This window comes from Salmo trutta, chromosome 14 (genome assembly GCF_901001165.1).
Source record: "Salmo trutta chromosome 14, fSalTru1.1, whole genome shotgun sequence".
Classification (NCBI taxonomy): Eukaryota; Metazoa; Chordata; class Actinopteri; order Salmoniformes; family Salmonidae; genus Salmo; species Salmo trutta.
The window spans coordinates 20068097-20086809 of NC_042970.1; the positions used below are offsets into that span (position 1 = coordinate 20068097).

The window sequence follows — 18713 nt, forward strand, 5'->3', positions numbered from 1 at the left end:
GTTAGCAGATCTACAAGCTAGACTTGTGGCACAAATGAACAGTGGAGTAAAGTACTTAAGTAGTACTTTAAAGTATTTTTACTTAAGTATTTGGGGGGGGTATCTGTACTTTAGTAAATATATTTATGACAATTTTACTTTTACTTCACTACATTCCTAAATAAAAAATAAATGTACTTTTTACTCCATACATTTTCCCTGACACCCAAAAGTACTCATTCAATTTCGAATGCTTAGCATGCAGGAAAGTGGACTAATTCACACACTAATCAAGAGAACATCCCTGTCATCCTTACTGCCTCTGATATGGCGGACTCACTAAACACATGCTTCGTTTGTAAATGATGTTGGATATCCATAAATTACACAAAACAAGAAAATGGTGCCGTCTGGTTTGCTTATATAAACCCAGCCAAAAAATAAACGTCCCTTTTTCAGGACCCTGTCTTTTAAAGATAATTCGTAAAAATCTTCATTGTAAAGGGTTTAAACACTGTTTCCCATGCTTGTTCAATGAACCATAAACAATTAATGAACATGCACCTGTGGAACGGCGTTAAGACACTAACAGCTTAGACGGTAGGCAATTAAGGTCACAGTTATGAAAACTTAGGACAATAAAGAGGCCTTTCTACTGACTGAAAAACACCAAAAGAAAGATGCCCAGGGTTCCTGCTCATCTGCGTGAACGTGCCTTAGGCATGCTGCAAGGAGGCATGAGGACTGCAGATGTGACCAGGGCAATAAATTGCAATGTCAGTACCGTGAGATGCCTAAGACAGCGCTACAGGGAGACAGGGCGGACAGCTGATCGTCCTTGCGGTGGCAGACCACGTGTAACAACACTTGCACAGGATCGGTACATCCGAACATCACACCTGCGGGACAGGTACAGGATGGCAACAACAACTGCCCAAGTTACACCAGGAACGCACAATCCCTCCATCAGTGCTCAGACTGTCCTCAATAGGCTAAGAGAGGCTGGACTGAGGGCTTGTAGGCCTGTTGTAAGGCAGGTCCTCACCAGACATCACCGGCAACAACATCGCCTATGGGCACAAACCCACTGCCGCTGGACCAGACAGGACTGGCAAAAAGTGCTCTTCACTGACGAGACGCCGTTTTGTCCCACCAGGGGTGATGGTCGGATTCGCGTTTATCATCGAAGGAATGAGCATTACACCGAGGCCTGTACTCTGGAGCGGGATCGATTTGGAGGTGGAGGGTCCGTCATGGTCTGGGACGGTGTGTCACAGCTTCATCGGACTGAGCTTGTTGTCATTGCAGGCTATCTCAACGCTGTGCGTTACAGGGAAGACATCCTCCTCCCTCATGTGGTACCCTTCCTGGCATGACCCTCCAGCATGACAATGCCACCAGCCATACTGCTCGTTCTGTGCGTGATTTCCTACAAGACAGGAATGTCAGTGTTCTGCCATGGCCAGCGAAGAGCCCGGATCTCAATCACATTGAGCATGTCTGGGACTTGTTGGATTGGAGGGTGAGGGCTAGGGCCATTCCCCCTAGAAATGTCCGGGAACTTGCAGGTGCCTTGGTGGTAGAGTGGGGTTACATCTCACAGCAAGAACTGGTAAATCTGGTGCAGTCCATGAGGAGGAGATGCACTGCAGTACTTAATGCAGTTGGTGGCCTCCAGATACTGACTGTTACTTTTGATTTTGACCCCCCCCTTTGTTCAGGGACACATTACTCCATTTCTGTTAGTCACATGTCTGTGGAACTTGTCCAGTTTATGTCTCAGTTGTTGAATCTTATGTTCATACAAATATTTTCACATGTTAAGTTTGCTGAAAATAAAGTTTTTTTTTTTAGTTTATAATATTTGAAATGATTTATACTTTTAATTTTGATACTTAAGTATATTTTAGCTATTACATTTACTTTTAATACGTGAGTATATTTAAAACCACATACTTTTAGACAAGAAGGATTTTACTGGGTCACTTTCACTTTTGAGTCATTTTCTATTAAGGCATCTTTACTTTTACTCAAGTATGACAATTGGGTACTTTTTCCACCACTGTAAACTAATCAGCTACAATACCCTAAAACCCTAACAAGCTCCAGCCATCACACCCTATTAGCTTAGCACAACTCTGAAGGTAATTAGGTAAGGCATGAAACATGAGGGAAGGCTTTTGATGACTGTCAAGGTGAATGTGAAAATTACAGTATTTTTCTTAATCAAATGTGATGGACCCATGAAACACTTATAATTTGTGAGATAACAAAAATCATATTAATACAGACAACTCAGAGATTCCCATCTTAAAATAAAGATACTTTTCCATTTACATCATCTTTGACGGTGAAAATCCATGATCAAGACATTAATCCAAGCAAAAAATGAAGACAAATTATCATTAAAAAAACTTTCAAAATAATATTTTGAGAAACAACAGTAATCATGGTAGAATTTTCACATTACTCTTGCAGTATGCAGACAAACAAAATAATGAAATTAATAAGTATATTTTTAAGTATGTGGATATGTGCCTAAGTAGCGAGCATGGGGCTAACTGCATTAGTCATTAAGTGAGATTAATCTTTTTTTGGTTTCATCAATTATTGAGCTAACGATAAGGGACTATTGACAATATTGACTCTATTAAGTCACAGGAATGTGCTTTCCCCAGAAAGTTAACCGTTGCCCTTGACATGCATCCCCTAGCCAAGCAAGAGCATCTTGGTAAACATAAAACAGCCCCTCAAGCGCATACTAGAGTTAGATAAAAACAAATGTAGTTCCTTTTCAAGATGGTCAGTCTCTATTGGCTATGTTTGTAGGTTACTGCTAAAACAACACACAGCATTCCTCATGTCCAGGTAGTGATTCCATACAGTGAGTTTAAAATAATAATCTTATAGCAACACGGACAGCATCACAGATGTTATTGTTATTAATTGAAATGTCTGCTGCGTAACTCTCGATTCCAATAGGGCAATCACCGTAGTTGAAGCAAACAATTAAAATAAAAAACTTATGTTTGATAAAACATAGCTGTACCCTCATTGTGATGATCTCATTGGACCCCCTGATGACCATAGACTGAAGGGTCTGCAAAGAGGAAACACAGACTGCATATGCACAACAGTGATGCATGATGGTTTGTTGGCATTATATCCATGGCCTCCAATAGTGTCCATCAGACTTCAACGTCATGAGGTGGGTTTAGAGGGCCAGGGCTTCTTGGAACTGTAGCTAGGTCAGATGGGGGCTCAGTATGTCATAGGACTAAGGATGAAGAGGCGGTCCTCCTCCCTCCTGATCCACTTCAGCAGCTTATTAACAGCAGCCACGGCCATGGCCTTGGTCCCAAGAGGACTGAAACAGAGGTAGAGCTCAAAGCCACTGGTCACCTAAAGGAGAGGTAGGGTAGAGGTGGTGGAAGAGGGTTTAGAGGGGAGATGAATAACAATGGTACTACAGATACCCCCTGAAGAGATCCTTATGAACCAATATCTTTATTATGCACTGCAAGACTGAATTGTAACATCTACAAGATGGTATCAATAAGATGAGATGTATAACAATGCAAATCTATAGATTGGTATAACACTATGCTTACCCAGGCCAGCAAGTTCTCAGTCTCTCCACAGCGGTAGATGGAGCGCAGGGGACGTGTCGGTTGGTGCAAGCGGCTGTGGAGGTACTGGTACAATCCCATCAGCCTCTCCTGCTCCTCTAAAGATTGGTATGGCAAGGGTAGCTCAGGGCTGATAGAGAACACAGAAACAGAATGGTTTAATTGGTGGTAAGTCAGGATAGGAGATCATGTGTGCCATCATGTGTGTCTGATGATCCATACTCACCTAGTGTAGAGCCCTGAGCTCTTGGACTTGTACAGAAAGTGCCTGAGCTCTGGGATGCCGACTTGGGTGACAGAGTAGCTGGGGCACTTCAGCGCCTCCTTCAGGGACTGGTAGGCTGTGCGTCGGCTCAGCCGCTCCAGGAAGCGGCGCTTGCAATCAGACAGGTTAAAGAAGTCTTCCCGATCGGTGGACACCAGGATGAGGCAGAGGTCAGAGGCAGGCTCCAGGTAGGAGATGTGGGCGTGGAAGAAGCCAGCAGTGTTGAATTTAGGGAGGCAGATGGGCGTCCAGCCTTCACCCTCGCGGAATGATGACGAGGAACCCACCAGGTTGAAGAGCAGGTGCAGGTCCATGTGGTGCAGGTACTGGTCCTTCTTGCGCACCAGGGTGACCAGACGGTCCCCAGCCAGGAGGATGGAGAAGACCAAGCTCTTGGCCTTGGCGGCCTGAAGGCTGGAGGAGACCAGGTCGCGGGTGGAGCTGGCCAGGGGGAGGCAGGTGACAGCACTGAGGAGCAGGCCCGGGTCGCGGTCCAGCAGACGCAGCAGGTTGTCAGTGAGGTGCTCGGAGCCTGCCAGTAGGCGGCGCAGGTCGTAGTTCTGTTTGTGCTGGAAGATGTGGTTGAGCTGGGTGAGGGTGAGCAGGCTGACAATCTGGTAGTAGATGTACTGCAGCTCACGCGTCAGCTCTCTGTCTGACTGACAGGTCTGGGATACGCCCACCAGGACCAGAGGAGTTTTGCGAAGGAACACCACTTTGTAACCGTCTTGAACAGAAGATTTGAATAAAAGGGCAATGAAACATCTACAGTACTAGTAGATAGGTGCAGCCTTTCTTGCAATATGGCATGTCTTACTGACAGAACTACCGACTGAGCTTTCAATTATGTAGCCTACTTCATAGTTGTTCACCATGTTTCATTGACAAAAACTGCAAGGCTACTCTAACTAATTTGCCCCTCCACAGATACTCCCTACATCTTCTACTTACCTGCGTGAATGGAGCGGATGATATTCTTATCTGCCTCCACAACAGAGACAAGTGCCATCATGACCCCCATGGTGCTGGAGAGGGCTTCCTCTGTGCCGTAGCGGGTGTAGATGGGCTTGCCTGCCTCGCTCAGTACAAACACATGCTTCCTGTGGCTACGCCAGACCTCACTGCACACATCCTCTTCCTTACTCCTGTTTTCTGGGCGCTCCTCCTCTACCTCCACCTCCGGCTGCTGTTCCTCCTGGGTCTCCTGCTCAGCTCCCAGACATAGAGCCTCCTCCTCTGCTGACTCTCCAAGCACAGTCTCTCCTTCAGGTTCTGGCTCAGTAGTCGGCTCACTGTCAGCAGTCAGGTCCTCAAAGGACTGTGCGTGAACAAACATGGCACTCTCCTGGCCAGCACCTGTGGAGATGAGATCATGTTTTTAATACAGTGATTCTGTACATAAACCCATCCTCATCAACATCTGAATACAGGGGGGAAATGTATGGCTTAACTGACTGTCCTGACAGCAAACCCTGGGTAAAATATTGGTATTTTATAATATTAATTGATGAAACAGTGACATCTAGCAGGCAAAAATATTAAATGAGTACAAGCGTAATAAAGCAAAAGTGAAATCAGTTTATGGATGTTCTTGGAAGGACAGAGAACTGAACTGCTTTGACTACAACACTAAAAGCCATTCCAGACAGAGGTCATAAGTGGTGTGCATTATGATAGCCTCCAGGAGAACAGCACTTTGACGTGAGTGCCTAAGGGGAATGGGAAAAAGAGGGAGGCCATCTTTCATTGAATGATGTAGGAATGTTTCCTGGACAGCAAGTCATATCCTATTTAGATAATCTAATCTAGATGACACTTCCATCTGAAGTAAGAGTTCCCAAGCCTTTTCCCAGGTCAGACTAGGATTTAAGTTCTCCCCTGGAAATATACAAAAACAGCATGCGAGAGAATCTGAGGGGGGCCGAAATGATGTAAAAAAATATATTTTCAGCTTTGCTTTTCCCTGGGTGCTCTTAGTCTTTGTTATTTTAGCTAATTTTTTTTTTTTATATATATTACATTTCAGCTTTTGGTTTTTACCATGGATTAGTCTCTACAGTCCTCTTGTTCTCTGCTTTTACTGTTTGAACTCCCATGACTTATCTACAGATTGTCTGTCACGTGCTCTTTTTATTGTTTTTATACATTTTCCGGTAAAGTGCATTGCGTTGCATCCGTGTCTGAAATGTGCTATATAAATAAAGTTGGATTTGAAAAATGAATGTACCCCTGTTAAATGCCCACATCAGTTGAAATAAATGTTTTCGTACTGAAAGACAATGGCCAGTGCTTACCCAAGATGTTTCACAACAATTTAAGTCGATAAGTCATCGTTTTAGTCAAAGTATGACATACTTGGGCTTGAAGTGACAAATCCGAACTGCCTACTTCTTGCAAATCCGTGTGAATGTTTTTTCCTATGATATGACATACAAATTCTATTCAACCTACATTTCAGGGCTGGGTTTTATTTTAATGTTACCACCTACCAGCATGGCATCGTTAATTAAATAGAAACAGCAGCTGCAAAGTTATTCCTCTTAATGACTGAGATGAGCCAAACAGCCTTGTGTCCACTTGGCCACCTGAGCCATGGAACAAATAAAAATAGGGGCTGCAAACTTGTGTTTATGCACATCCACTTTTTTATCCATCTTTCAATAGTTATCCATATTACCCGAGCGTCATCTTATTTTTTCTAACTATTTCTATGGCGGATTCGCAGGCGCAATTTATGGAAGATGTCAACATTTTGGAGATCGCAATCTATTGTTAAGTCAAAGATGTTTCCATCTGTGGAAAAGTTTTCCCAAAATCAATGCTTCTCACAAATCCAGCTCCAGAACCAGCCACAGAGCCAACTGGCTAATCTTTTGAATACAGTGTAGTAACAACAGATAACATTAGCTAGCAAGATAAGGTTAACATGCTCGCTAGCTACACTGACAGCTGTCAGTGCCCTATTTGTTAACGTTTACCAAATCAATGTGGAAATTCCCACACCCAATTCATGAATACGTATAAGCAGCCTTTGTTATTTTTCAGAGGTGGAACCTCAACGTGCATTTCATCTCTAGGACAGGAAATGACGTCGATGCCAAGAGGCGGGCCTTTGAAATGTTCCTTTCCAGGGCCCGAGACTTAATAGGTTCATTGGCCATGCACTGCCAAAGTATTGGTAAAACTCATTGTATGCCATTTTTATCCCACTCAAGTTGTGTTCTGATTATGACGGGGTCCCTGAAGAATTTGCTATCATAAAAAGGGGTCTCCGGCCCCAAAAGGTTTGAGAACCCCTGCTTTAAAAGAAAGTTGAAAGTCATAAACCAAAAAAGAAAGAGATTCAACACTGCAAGCCAACAAAAGGTTCCCAGTCGTAATGTTGTCCTATTTTCTCAGTAATGCTGGTGTTTTAATCAGCAGAGCCAGCAGCATGAATCACTCCTGAAGAATAGAGTACTGTAATTCCTTCCCCAAAACAAATCTGTATCATGACCTTCAGAAAAGGCAAATAAACAAACGTACCATATCAATCATAATCCAACATACTCTCAGTCTGACACAGAACAAATAAGACAAGCAAAACCTACCACTTATTTCAAAGACCACTTATTCTAAATCCAGGAAGCAAGATATGTGGATGAGAAAGGATACATGTGAGCTCTTGTGCAGCGACATTCCTACTCCTTCTTATCCAGCCAACACACACTGAAGGTGTGTTCACAGAGGTTGCATGGTTCAAAATGTGTCAAAGCGGTTACTTGGAAAACGTCACATGATGAAATTGAGTTAATGGTAGATTCAACAGTTATTTCATGCTGCCGTCGCTCTCGTGACATTGTGGCACAGCAAGAGCTGTTAGCCCAATCAATAGAACATGTGGCTTGTAAAGTATTTACTTGAAACTATTTCCAATGAAGTAAAATAATAATAATAATTAGGTCCATAGTTGGCCAAGTGCAATATTATAAGCAGCCCATTTACCCTCTGATCAAGTGGACACATATTGCAATTAGAGAAATATTCATTTTCTGTCGCCATAAAGTGGCATTGTTCAGAACTATGACTGGATGTGTAATTCCGACAGGGGAGCTGGTCTGTAGGAACATGACATCTACAGTAAGTAGGCTACAAGTGGATATCGGTCACTGGAAAGTGATGCCATTATTAGAGTTGCCATGCCCACCTGGTTCTGTGCCCACCACCAGGCCTGGAGTGGGGCTTTCAGACCTCTCGTTGCGGAGATGGTCCACTGGTGCCAGGGTGCCATTCTGCTGGACCTCCCACGGTATACCTTTGTTGTGGACATATACAGCCATCACTGCTGCATAAGTTACTACAGGGACAACCACCTGTAACACGGGATAGTAGATACCAAATCTGTCAACATCTGAAACAGTGAGTTTCAGTATTCGCATCGGCCTAGTCTCGTCTTGTTGTACACATTGACTCCAAGTTGAGTATACTGACTGTGTTTTTCTGTGACTATGCATGCATGTAATGTTAAAGCTGAGAGGGAAAGACGATTGGTACAACAGTCGACAACTTGAGCGGATCTTAGAGCTGTTCTTGCTGAGACAACACTTAGCTATCTAGCTAGCTAACGTTAGTTTGTTAGCATAGCTAGCTAGTTCTGCAGGTAAATAGGATATTTAGCTAGCTATTGCATTTTCCTGTGTACACATTATTTTGAAATCATAGCTAAGTTACCTTTAATTTCTTCCAGAAGAATTTAAATGCATGTTAAATGTTGTAACGTTATCGTAAACTGTTGTTTGACTCTGTGTGTAGAATAATACCACCTCTAGCGGGCGCGCATCTCCTGACGGAAGTACAGTGCCATTATTATTGAATTATGGGGAATGAAGTAATTTCTCACCATTTTGAGTGCATTGGGTACGTTCCCGAATGCGTCTATTTTCACTTTACGAGGGTTTGCATGATGCTGCGTAGATTTGTTCATATTTTGTACATTTACAATTTTCAGTGTGCCTAACTCGCTAGTTTTGTGGTGGTTAACAATATTTCAATTTAAAAAGTATGCGATGGTCTAGCTCAGACTAATCAATTTCACGGCATAGCTCAGACAAAGAAAGCAAAAAAAAGATATCTGAACGTACCCTTTTGATGACAAGGGGCAGATACTTTTACTTAAACCTGCTAGGTAAAATCGCAGTTCAAGTAAAACAAAAAAACACATAAATCAAATCCTTTACCTGTTTTTTTTTTTTGTCTGCCTGTTTTTCCCACAGGGGGTTTCCCATGAGCACCCTCATAGATATCACCCTGACCAATTTGCCCTCTAAATACACCTCTGCTGTCTTCAACCAGGATCTCAGCGATCACTGCCTCATTGCCTGCGTCCGTTATGGGTCCGCGGTCAAACGACCACCCCTCATCACTGTCAAACGCTCCCTAAAACACTTCTGCCTTTCTAATCGACCTGGCCCGGGTATCCTGGAAGGATATTGACCTCATCCCGTCAGTAGAGGATGCCTGGTTGTTCTTTAAAAGTGCTTTCCTCACCATCTTAAATAAGCATGCCCCTTTCAAAAAATTTAGAACTAAAAACAGATATAGCCCTTGGTTCACTCCAGACTTGACTGCCCTTGACCAGCACAAAAACACCCTGTGGAGTACTGCACTAGCATCGAATAGTCCCCGCGATATGCAACTTTTCAGGGAAGTCCGGAACCAATACACACAGTCCGTTAGGAAAGCAAAGGCTAGCTTTTTCAAACAGAAATTTGCATCCTGTAGCACTAATTCCAAAAAGTTTTGGGACACTGTAAAGTCCATGGAGAATAAGAGCACCTCATCCCAGCTGCCCACTGCACTGAGATGAGACTAGGAAACACTATCACCACTGATAAATCCACGATAATTGAGAATTTCAATAAGCATTTTTCTACGGCTGGCCATGCTTTCCACCTGGCTACCTCTACCCCGGCCAACAACTCTGCACCCCACCCGCAGCAACTTACCCAAGCCCCCCCCCCCCCCCTGATTCTCCTTCCCCCAAATCCAGACAGCTGATGTTCTGAAAGAGCTGCAAAATCTGTATCCCATGAAAATCAGCTGGGCTAGACAATCTGAACCCTCTCTTCCTAAAATTATCCGCCACCATTATTGCAACCCCTATTACTAGTCTGTTCAACCTCGTTCGTATTGTCTGAGATTCCTAAAGATTGGAAAGTGGCCGCAGTCATCCCCCTCTTCAAAAGGGGAGACACTCTAGACCCAAACTATTACAGACCTATATCCATTCTGCCCTGCCTTTTTATAAAGTCTTCGAAAACCAAGTGAACAAACAGATTACCGACGATTTAGAATCCCTCCGTACCTTCTCCCCTATACAATCTGGTTCCCGAGCTGGTCATGGGTGCACCTCAGCCACGCTCAAGGTCCTAAACGATATCATAACTGCCATCGATAAAGACAGTACTGTGCAGCCGTCTTTATCGACCTGGCCAAGGCTTTCGACTCTGTCAATCACCGTATTCTTATCGGCAGACTCAACAGCTTTGGTGTCTCTGACTGCCTCGCCTGGTTCACCAACTACTTCTCAGACAGAGTTCAGTGTGTCAAATCGGAGGGCCTGTTGTCCGGACCTCTGGCAGTCTCTATGGGGGTGCAACAGGGTTCAATTCTCAGGCCGACTCTTTTCTCTGTATGGACCCTCTTCTTGGATTGACTCTGGGGGGAGGAGTAGATCTCTCCGCCCCAACCCTTCATTCCTCCTGACGGTTCTGTCAGACTGACATGTGAACATCCCTTTTATCCTGAAACGTAACCTTCATTACGTTTCACTATATTGGATTACTCCAATCCTCTACGGTGCTAGAGGCGCCTCAAAAATGATGTAGAGAACGTGTGTCGTGGCCTTGGGGTCTATATATAGTGGTGGACCCCTGCCGTGACACAGGTGTACACAGGAGTAAATCTGTAAATCTTCACCTCGGATGTATCCCTCCGCCACGGAGTGATACCAATATATTGGAGTGATACATACGTAACCTTCGTTGTCTAGTTATTGTTAAATGAAAATAGTTTTTACCCCTTCTGCAATAGTCTTCAGTGGTTTCAGACTGCTCCCAACAAGACCTGTCCACAATGTAGAAAACAGGTATTTTATTTTACCTTTTATATAACCTCTTTTGGCGCATGAACCGCTAGCGGAACACCTACGACAACATCCGGTGAAATTGCAGAGTCCGAAATTCAAAATAGAAAAATTGTAATATTAAACATTCATGAAAATACAAGTGTCATACATCATTTAAAAGCTTAACTTCTTGTTAATCCAACCGTGTTGTCAGATTTCAAAAATACTTTACTGAGGACAGCGCCCCACACCAAAATACTTTTTCAACCAGCACAGGCGTCACACAATCACAAATGGCGATTAAATAAATCACTTACCTTTGAAGATCTTCCTCTGTTTATAATCCCAAGGGTCCCAGCTACACAATTAATTGTCGTTTTGTTTGATAAAGTCCTTCTTTATATCCAAAAAAGTATGTTTAGTTGGCGCCAACGATCTCAGTAATCCACTCTTTCAACATGCATACAAACGAATCCAAAAAGTTACCAGTAAAGTTCATCCAAACAAGTCAAACGATGTTTCTAATTAATCCTCACGTACTCTAATATCTAAATAAACAATAATATTTAAGACGGAAAATAGTATGTTTAATAGGGAAGATAAATAACGAAGAGCGCGCACCTCATTCACACGCCAAGACCACTTTTCTAATGAGAGACCTTGTAGTTCTACCAACTACTTGTTCATTTTTCAAAAAACAAGCCTGAAACCCTTTCTAAAGACTGTTGACATCTAGTGGAAGCCATACGAACTGCAATCTGGGTCCTATCTATTTGTATTTCCCATAGGCAAGCACTGAAATGGCCTGTGACCTAAAAAAAAAAATATTCCCGGATGGATTTTCCTCTGGTTTTTGCCTGCCATATCAGTTCTGTTATACTCAGGCATTATTTTAACAGTTTTAGAAACTTCAGAGTGTTTTCTATCCAATACTACCAAGTATATGCATATCCTAGCTTCAGGGCCTGAGTAACAGGCAGTTTACTTTGGGCACGTCAGTCATCCGAAATTCTGGACAAAAACCAGTATGCTAATGAAGTTAACTAGGCAAGTCAGATAAGAACAAATTATTTACAATGACAGCCTAGGAACAGTGGGTTAACTGCCTTGTTCAGGAGCAGAACAACAGATGTTTACCTTGTCAGCTCAGGGATTTGATCTAGCAATCTTTCAGTTACTGGCCCAATGCTCTAACCATTAGGCTACCTGCCGCCCCAGGTAGGACTCGCTATACTTGTGTCCCCTTCTGAACACTGGTATTTAAATCTGCATGCATTACATCAATCCCATTCATCTCAAAATGACTCTACAAATTCTTCTTCTGCATCTTTATCTTTATCTGGACTCTACCCTCAGGCTAGCATCAGACACATCAACAAGTTGTTCTTTGACATTCATGGTGAAGAAGAGGGATCCTCTGCTGACCCAGAGAGTTTGCAGGTATGCCTATACCAGGAGGAAACACTATTTACTCATGTTGTGACAACATTGAATAGCCTATTGTCAGTGTCACTCATGGCATGTGGATTGGGGTTAATATTATTGTATGATTTGGCGTTTATTCAGTGTTTCGTTAATTTCTTCTGCAGAATGAGCTCGATGGAATGAAAGCTGTTTTAAGTACCGAAGGTAAGAGGCCAGTGAATAAAACTGATGCTAGCTTTGATAGACCATGTGTCATTATGATGGTGTAACTATTTTGCATTTGGTACGGCTGAAACATTTACTTGTATTTTTATTCTCAGAGACTCGATGGACAGACTGAAGATAGTAGGGGGCTTAAAGGAGACTGTGGACAGGCAGAAGACCTGGACATTGTGAGGAAGGAGATTGGAGATAAAGAGATTCTCAGCTCACAGGGTAGGATGCCAAGTTGTCAAACACAAAGCCAAATGTATTTACATGCTCCTGTCTACCTGCCATGTCTCTGACGTATAGTTTTTTTTTTCTTTACCTGTCCGAAAAGGATGAAATACCTGGAGAACCAGCAATGTGAGACCCAGGCTGCCAAGGAGGAGGCCCGACGACTCCGGACCAAAATGAAAACATATGAGAGGTAGCCCGCAGCACACTCACACAATAATAATTAGCACACTATCATGCCAACATTAACCATACTTTGCTGGTTAGTATATTTTGTTTGTGTGTGTGCTTCCCAGTCTGGATGTGGTGTTGCAGGGTCAGAGAACTGGGGTGGAGTCCATGATCACTGACATGGGTGTTGGCCAGGCTGCATGTGGAGCAGCTTTCCATCTACTGTATTTCTCTCAAGAAGTAAGGAACATCAAACTCATAGCTGCTGTGTGTTACTGTTGCACTATACATTGTCAGGGGCATCAGTGTTATGTAAGTATATTTATTAAGTAATCCTATTATCCTTGGCAGAGAGTATGACAAGCCGAAAGGGAGGTGTTTGCTTCAAACAACAAGGTAATGCATGTAAACAAAATGCATGAATTGAAATTTTCTGGGATAATGTTGGTTGTGTCTCTACTTCTGATCTCAGACTGACCGTTCCTCATATCTCTGTAGTTGCATAAAGCCACAATGGAGTTGAACAGGACCAAGGATGACATGAAAGCTGTCCAAAAATGACTTGACCAACACAGACAAAGATTACCGTAAGAAGCCCCCCTTCTTGAAGTTATAAGCACTATATAATTTGCAAAGCTATGTTTCATTTGTATAATAAAAATACAAATTTAGTTTACTACTCACTACTTTGTCTTTTTAATATTATGTTAGTCTGAAGAAAAAGTTGTGATTGTTCAAAAGACCCTGAGCACACTAACCCACACTAACGAAGCTTTGAGCCGACTAGTCTTCGAGAGGTTTGTCACTTCACCAATCGATTCTCTACACAACACGTTACTTAGTATACAGTGCATTCGGAAAGTATTCAGACCCCTTGACTTTTTACAACAACAAAAAATGTTACAGCCTTATTCTAAAATTGATTAAATTAAACATTTTGACAAATTATACCCCATAATGACAAAGCGAAAACTTTTATTGTTATTATTATTGCAAAGGTATAACCCCCCCAAAAAAATAAATAACTTATTTACTTAAATGTTCACACTGTTTGCTATAAGACTCGAAATTGAGTGCAGGTCCATCCTGTTTCCATTGATCATCCTTGAGACATTTCTACAACTTGATTGGAGCACCTGTGATAAATCCAATTGATTGGACATGATTTGGAAAGGCAAACACCTGTCTATATAAGGTCTCACAGTTGACAGTGCATGTCAGAGCAAAAACCAAGCCAGGTTGAAGGAATTGTCCGTAGAGCTCAGAGACAGAATTGTGTCGGCACAGCTCTGAGGAAGGGTACCAAACATTTTTTTGCAGCATTCAAGGTCCCCAAAAACAGTGGCCTCCATCATTCTTAAACAGAAGAAGTTTGGAACCACCAATACTCTTCCTAGAGCTGAAACATGGTGGCAGCATCATGCTGTGGGAATGTTTTTCAGCGGCACTGGGACACTAGTCAGGATCGAGGGAAAGATGAACGGAGCAAAGTACAGAGAAATCGTTGATGAAAACCTGCTCCATAGCGCTCAGGACCTCAGAGTGGGGTGAAGGTTCACCCTCCAACAGGATAACGACCCTAAGCACACAGCCAAGAACGCAGCAGTGGCTTTGGGACAAGTCTCTGAATGTCCTTGAGTGGCCCAGCCAAAGCCCAGACTTAAACCTGATCGAACATCTCTGGAGAGACCTGAAAATAGCTGTGCAGCGACTCTCCCCATCCAACCTGACAGCGCTTGAGAGGAGCTTCGGAGAAGAATGGGAGGAACTCCCCAAATACAGGTGTGCCAAGCTTGTAGTGTTATACCCAAGACTCGAGGCTGTAATCACTGCCAAAGGTGCTTCAACAAAGTACTGAGTAAAGGGTCTGAATACTTATGTAAATGTAATATTTTAGTTTTCCTAACCCTGTTTTTGCTTTGTCGTTATGGGTTATTGTGTGTAGATTATTTAAGGAAAAACACAATTTAATACATGTTACAGCCTTATTCTAAAATAACAATGTGGGAAAAGTCAAGGGGTCTGAATACTTTCCGAATGCACTGTATAGATACCTTCTTGGTAGATCTGGTGTCAGTCACTGATGGGTTCTTTCCCCCCTTGTCTTTCAGCCCTGCCCCAGTGGAGCTGAAACAGCCCCGTCTCCACCAGCCTGCCAACAGTGAGGACATTGCCCTCAACATGACCTTTGACATCATCACCCCTGACCCGGTGTATAAAAGGTTGCCACAGGTCCCATCCAAGAAGATGTGTCTGGACCCAGTTGCGTAAGTCTCCCTCTAGTGTGTCATTGACGAGGAACATGTGCTACTGACACTTATTTTTTTAATAAACAGTTCTGATTAAGTATTGATCATAATTATCTTATGTTTTTGTTTCTCAGGTTGTCGTCCTCACCGACCAAACACCAAGACAAAGCCTTGTTTGGAAGTAAGGTATTTTACCACTTCCAAGGGTTCACTTAACACATGAACAGACTTTTCTCTGGATAGGATCATTTGTGAAATTACTAATGTAATGTTACATTTTAGCGCAAGGTGTGTTGTACATTAGTGTGCATGGCATGCCATAAGCTTCTGTGTTTATGAATTCTCTCAGGCCAGAGGAGGCGGCGCCCATGGATACCTCCTTCCGTAACGCCAACCTGTTCAGGAAGAAGACCTTCGTCAGCATGCTGGACCCCAAGAGGATTAAACTGGGAGCTGTAGGTTTAACCTGACTCCCTGTCTTGTTCTTGTCAACGATATGACAATGTATCATTATCATATTCCAGGTCAGAAGTGGTTACGGTGGACTTGGGGGAAGAACCAAATTCGTCCAGCCTGTATCTTTTCTCAAACCATACAATTCAGGTGTACTGACAGGTATTTTTATTGATATGGGTATTGAAGTAAATATTGTGACTATTTTATCCTCTGTCTATTGACAAATATATGTCGTTATACATTTTCTTTAACTAATCTCATAGGAAACCATAGTGGAGGAACACGTGAATACCATTTGTTATGGAATACCACTTTCCTTAATTCAGCCCCCCACACCAGTCTCTTTTGTCAGATTCGCCCGCTCATGATGAAGGCCAAGAGAAAAAAAATGGTTCCCGACCAGCTCCTCCCAAGATCTCCACCTGCCTTACTCTTAACAGTTTTCTGGTGTGACCTTTCCATCCCTGACTGATGCATGTGTGTCAGTTGCACCTCTGACACTAGGGACCAGCCCGTCTGGGGCAATATAGAGGAGCAACCTGAATAGGTTTACCAGTCAGGTAAAAAATAACTGACCTCTTACTGGAGGGCCTGCTCCAAGCTTTGGGCATGAATGGGCATAGCTGCTAGTTTGAAAATATTTGTTTTGGTGTATTGAGACTTCATTTGGCTCATGAAACCCCCTGTCTGTGTTTAGTAATTTTGTGTTGAGACATTTCATTTTTTTCTGGTTTATAATTTTGAGTGTGGAAGAGTTATCTGCTGACTGAAACATATTATCACTAGCATCTGTGAAATGTCAGGCATTTGCCTCTGTGGCACATTACACAAATCCAAATTTTATCCATCTTTCACACTTGAACATTTCTTGATTTACTTACTGTCTGAATATTGTAATACAGCGTTGTATTGCATATTTAGAAGTTGTTTCCCACTTGGGGTGGCAGGTAGCCTAGTGGTCAGAGCGTTGGGCCAGTAACCAAAAGGTTGCTAGAGCGAGTCCCGGAGCTGACAAGGTAAAATCTGTCGTTCTGCCCCTGAACAAGGCAGTTAACCCACTGTTCCTATGTCGTCATTTTAAATAAGAATTTGTTCTTAACTGACTTGCCTAGTTAGATGGATAAAAATAAAAAAAATCCCCATAACAGCATCTTGTTCCAAGTGTAATTTCTTTTAGATGCTTACTTTTACTTGTGATTATTGCGTAAGATCTCTTGTTTGTCAAATAATAAACTTGTTTTTTTCATAAACTGTTGATTGAGTGTGGTGTGTTAAACTGTTTGTTTCTCCATTCTACACAGACCTGGATAGGGTTTGCTGCAAGATGTCTCACTATGATACTGTAGTGGAGACATCTCCACAGGGCAAGTAATGTGCCACACTAGTCTCCACACTACAGAATGGCTAGCTTACCCAGTAAGTAGTTCTATTTTACTGTACAGTTTCACTAAATCTCCCACAGGGGGCAATGGTAGCCTCACTCAATGGAAGAAAGCTATAGAAGTACAATACTTAGGTGGAATTGTGGGGTACTATTGGGCTTTATCAAATGGAGTTGTCATTATTCATATCTTAGTATATAACCGTATTTGAAAATATAAAATGCCTATCAATATCATTTAAATCACCTTTTTCCCTTAACCTGAGCATAACCCCGGCAAAGTAAAACATCTTACTGCAAATAACAATGTTGCAAACTGAGCTACCACTGCATGGCGTTCGAACTCACAAAATAGAAACTCAGTACCCCTCAGCACAGAGTGAATGCTGCATGTGTTCTGGGACTGCTAGAAATGTGACCTTAAATGGGCTATCGTGGTTTTGTGGACCATTATGGTGCCAGAATATTCATTTACAAATAGGTTTACATAAAATCACAATGTAATTTCAATTAAGGAAAACTTAACATTTTGATACAACAAACCTGTGATTTTATGGCACAATATTGAAGAACAAAAGTAGTCATTGGAAACACAAATTATATTCCCAGTGAAATCTAGTGTTACCATAACTGTTCTCACAATCACAACCCCAGCAGCACTAAAGATATTTGGAACAATCTAGGGAAATGCCATTGTTTTGTAGTGTCTACCATAAGTTGTTCTAACAACTCAGGTGCCTTACAGAACACAATATCCTGTTCAGAATAACTGGTTTCCTGTTTAGAGACTGCAGCAGCATATACAAGTCATTACCGCTAAAACAATTAACACCAAACTGAACCAAAGCATTTACTGTAGATGTTATATTAAAATGGTCCCTTACATGAGGTTTGATCTGGTAGGATTGACGTCAGTAATCAAAATTCCCTACAATTGTTTCTCTCTAAAAGTATGTCCTCCAAGAACCCTACACGTATTCCAGGATTTAGTAGTGTATAGAAAAGCTAGTTCCTTCCGGTGAAATACGTAAAAAAGAACGAGTCAAAGTCGTAACACTCATACACACAATACTATGGAAGCATTCATATAATGTACACACAACCCATGCAGTGCTGATAAATCAAGCAAACAAAGTTTTCAAAATATCCTACTTTGGATCATCCAGTCAAAGGTTTATCATTTGATCAACTACTGACCCAAATAATTGTCCTGAGGAGAACAATCTGACTATTTCATTGCCATGGTCAATTTGAGATATCCTACTGTAAAAGGAGACAGTGTCCTGAAGTCTGGCAAAGCTGTCTTCAATGTTCATTGTGTTCTGTTCAGGAATCAGGATGATCCAGGAGGATGATCCAATGCATCAACTGTTCCGTTTACAGTCAGGTCACAGCACTTGTTGCGAGTCAGTCAGTGTTTATTTAGAATGACAAAGTTAGCATCTCCTTTTCATTTTATTTCCATCCCACCCATGTGACAGTGTAGCCTTCACCATTAATCAAAAGCTGTGCTTTGTAAGGCGCCAAGTGTCGCATTCATCTCCGGTTTCCTGCTGGGTTATCTAAAGTGATTGAAGAGAGAGACAATTACTATTGTCTTAGTGAAAAATGAACA

At 42.3% G+C, this 18713-nt stretch overlaps 1 protein-coding gene and 1 pseudogene across 1 annotated transcript; one reads left to right on the plus strand and one right to left on the minus strand.

Annotated features, from left to right (window-relative positions):
• Nucleotides 1–2210: 2210 nt before the first annotated feature.
• Nucleotides 2211–8786, minus strand: LOC115207571 (MON1 secretory trafficking family member A). The gene is made up of 6 exons (XM_029774777.1): nt 8584–8786; nt 8060–8225; nt 4825–5229; nt 3835–4600; nt 3591–3738; nt 2211–3381 (listed from the first exon to the last, which is right to left on the minus strand). The coding sequence occupies exons 2-6, from the start codon at nt 8190–8192 to the stop codon at nt 3241–3243; spliced, it is 1593 nt and encodes a 530-aa protein (XP_029630637.1). The 5' UTR covers nt 8193–8225; nt 8584–8786; the 3' UTR covers nt 2211–3240.
• Nucleotides 8787–12155: 3369 nt separating this feature from the next.
• LOC115207572 (E3 ubiquitin-protein ligase TRAIP-like) lies at nt 12156–16718 on the plus strand (annotated as a pseudogene).
• The last annotated feature ends 1995 nt before the right edge of the window (nt 16719–18713 follow it).

Coding starts and splice junctions, on each gene's coding strand:
- LOC115207571 (XM_029774777.1), bottom strand. CDS start 8,192: ATGGCTGTATATGTCCACAACAAAGGTATACCGTGGGAGGTCCAGCAG. Junction 5,230..8,059: donor GGTGGTGGGCACAGAACCAG/GTGGGCATGGCA, acceptor TCATCTCCACAG/GTGCTGGCCAGGAGAGTGCC. Junction 4,601..4,824: donor CATCCGCTCCATTCACGCAG/GTAAGTAGAAGA, acceptor CTTCTGTTCAAG/ACGGTTACAAAGTGGTGTTC.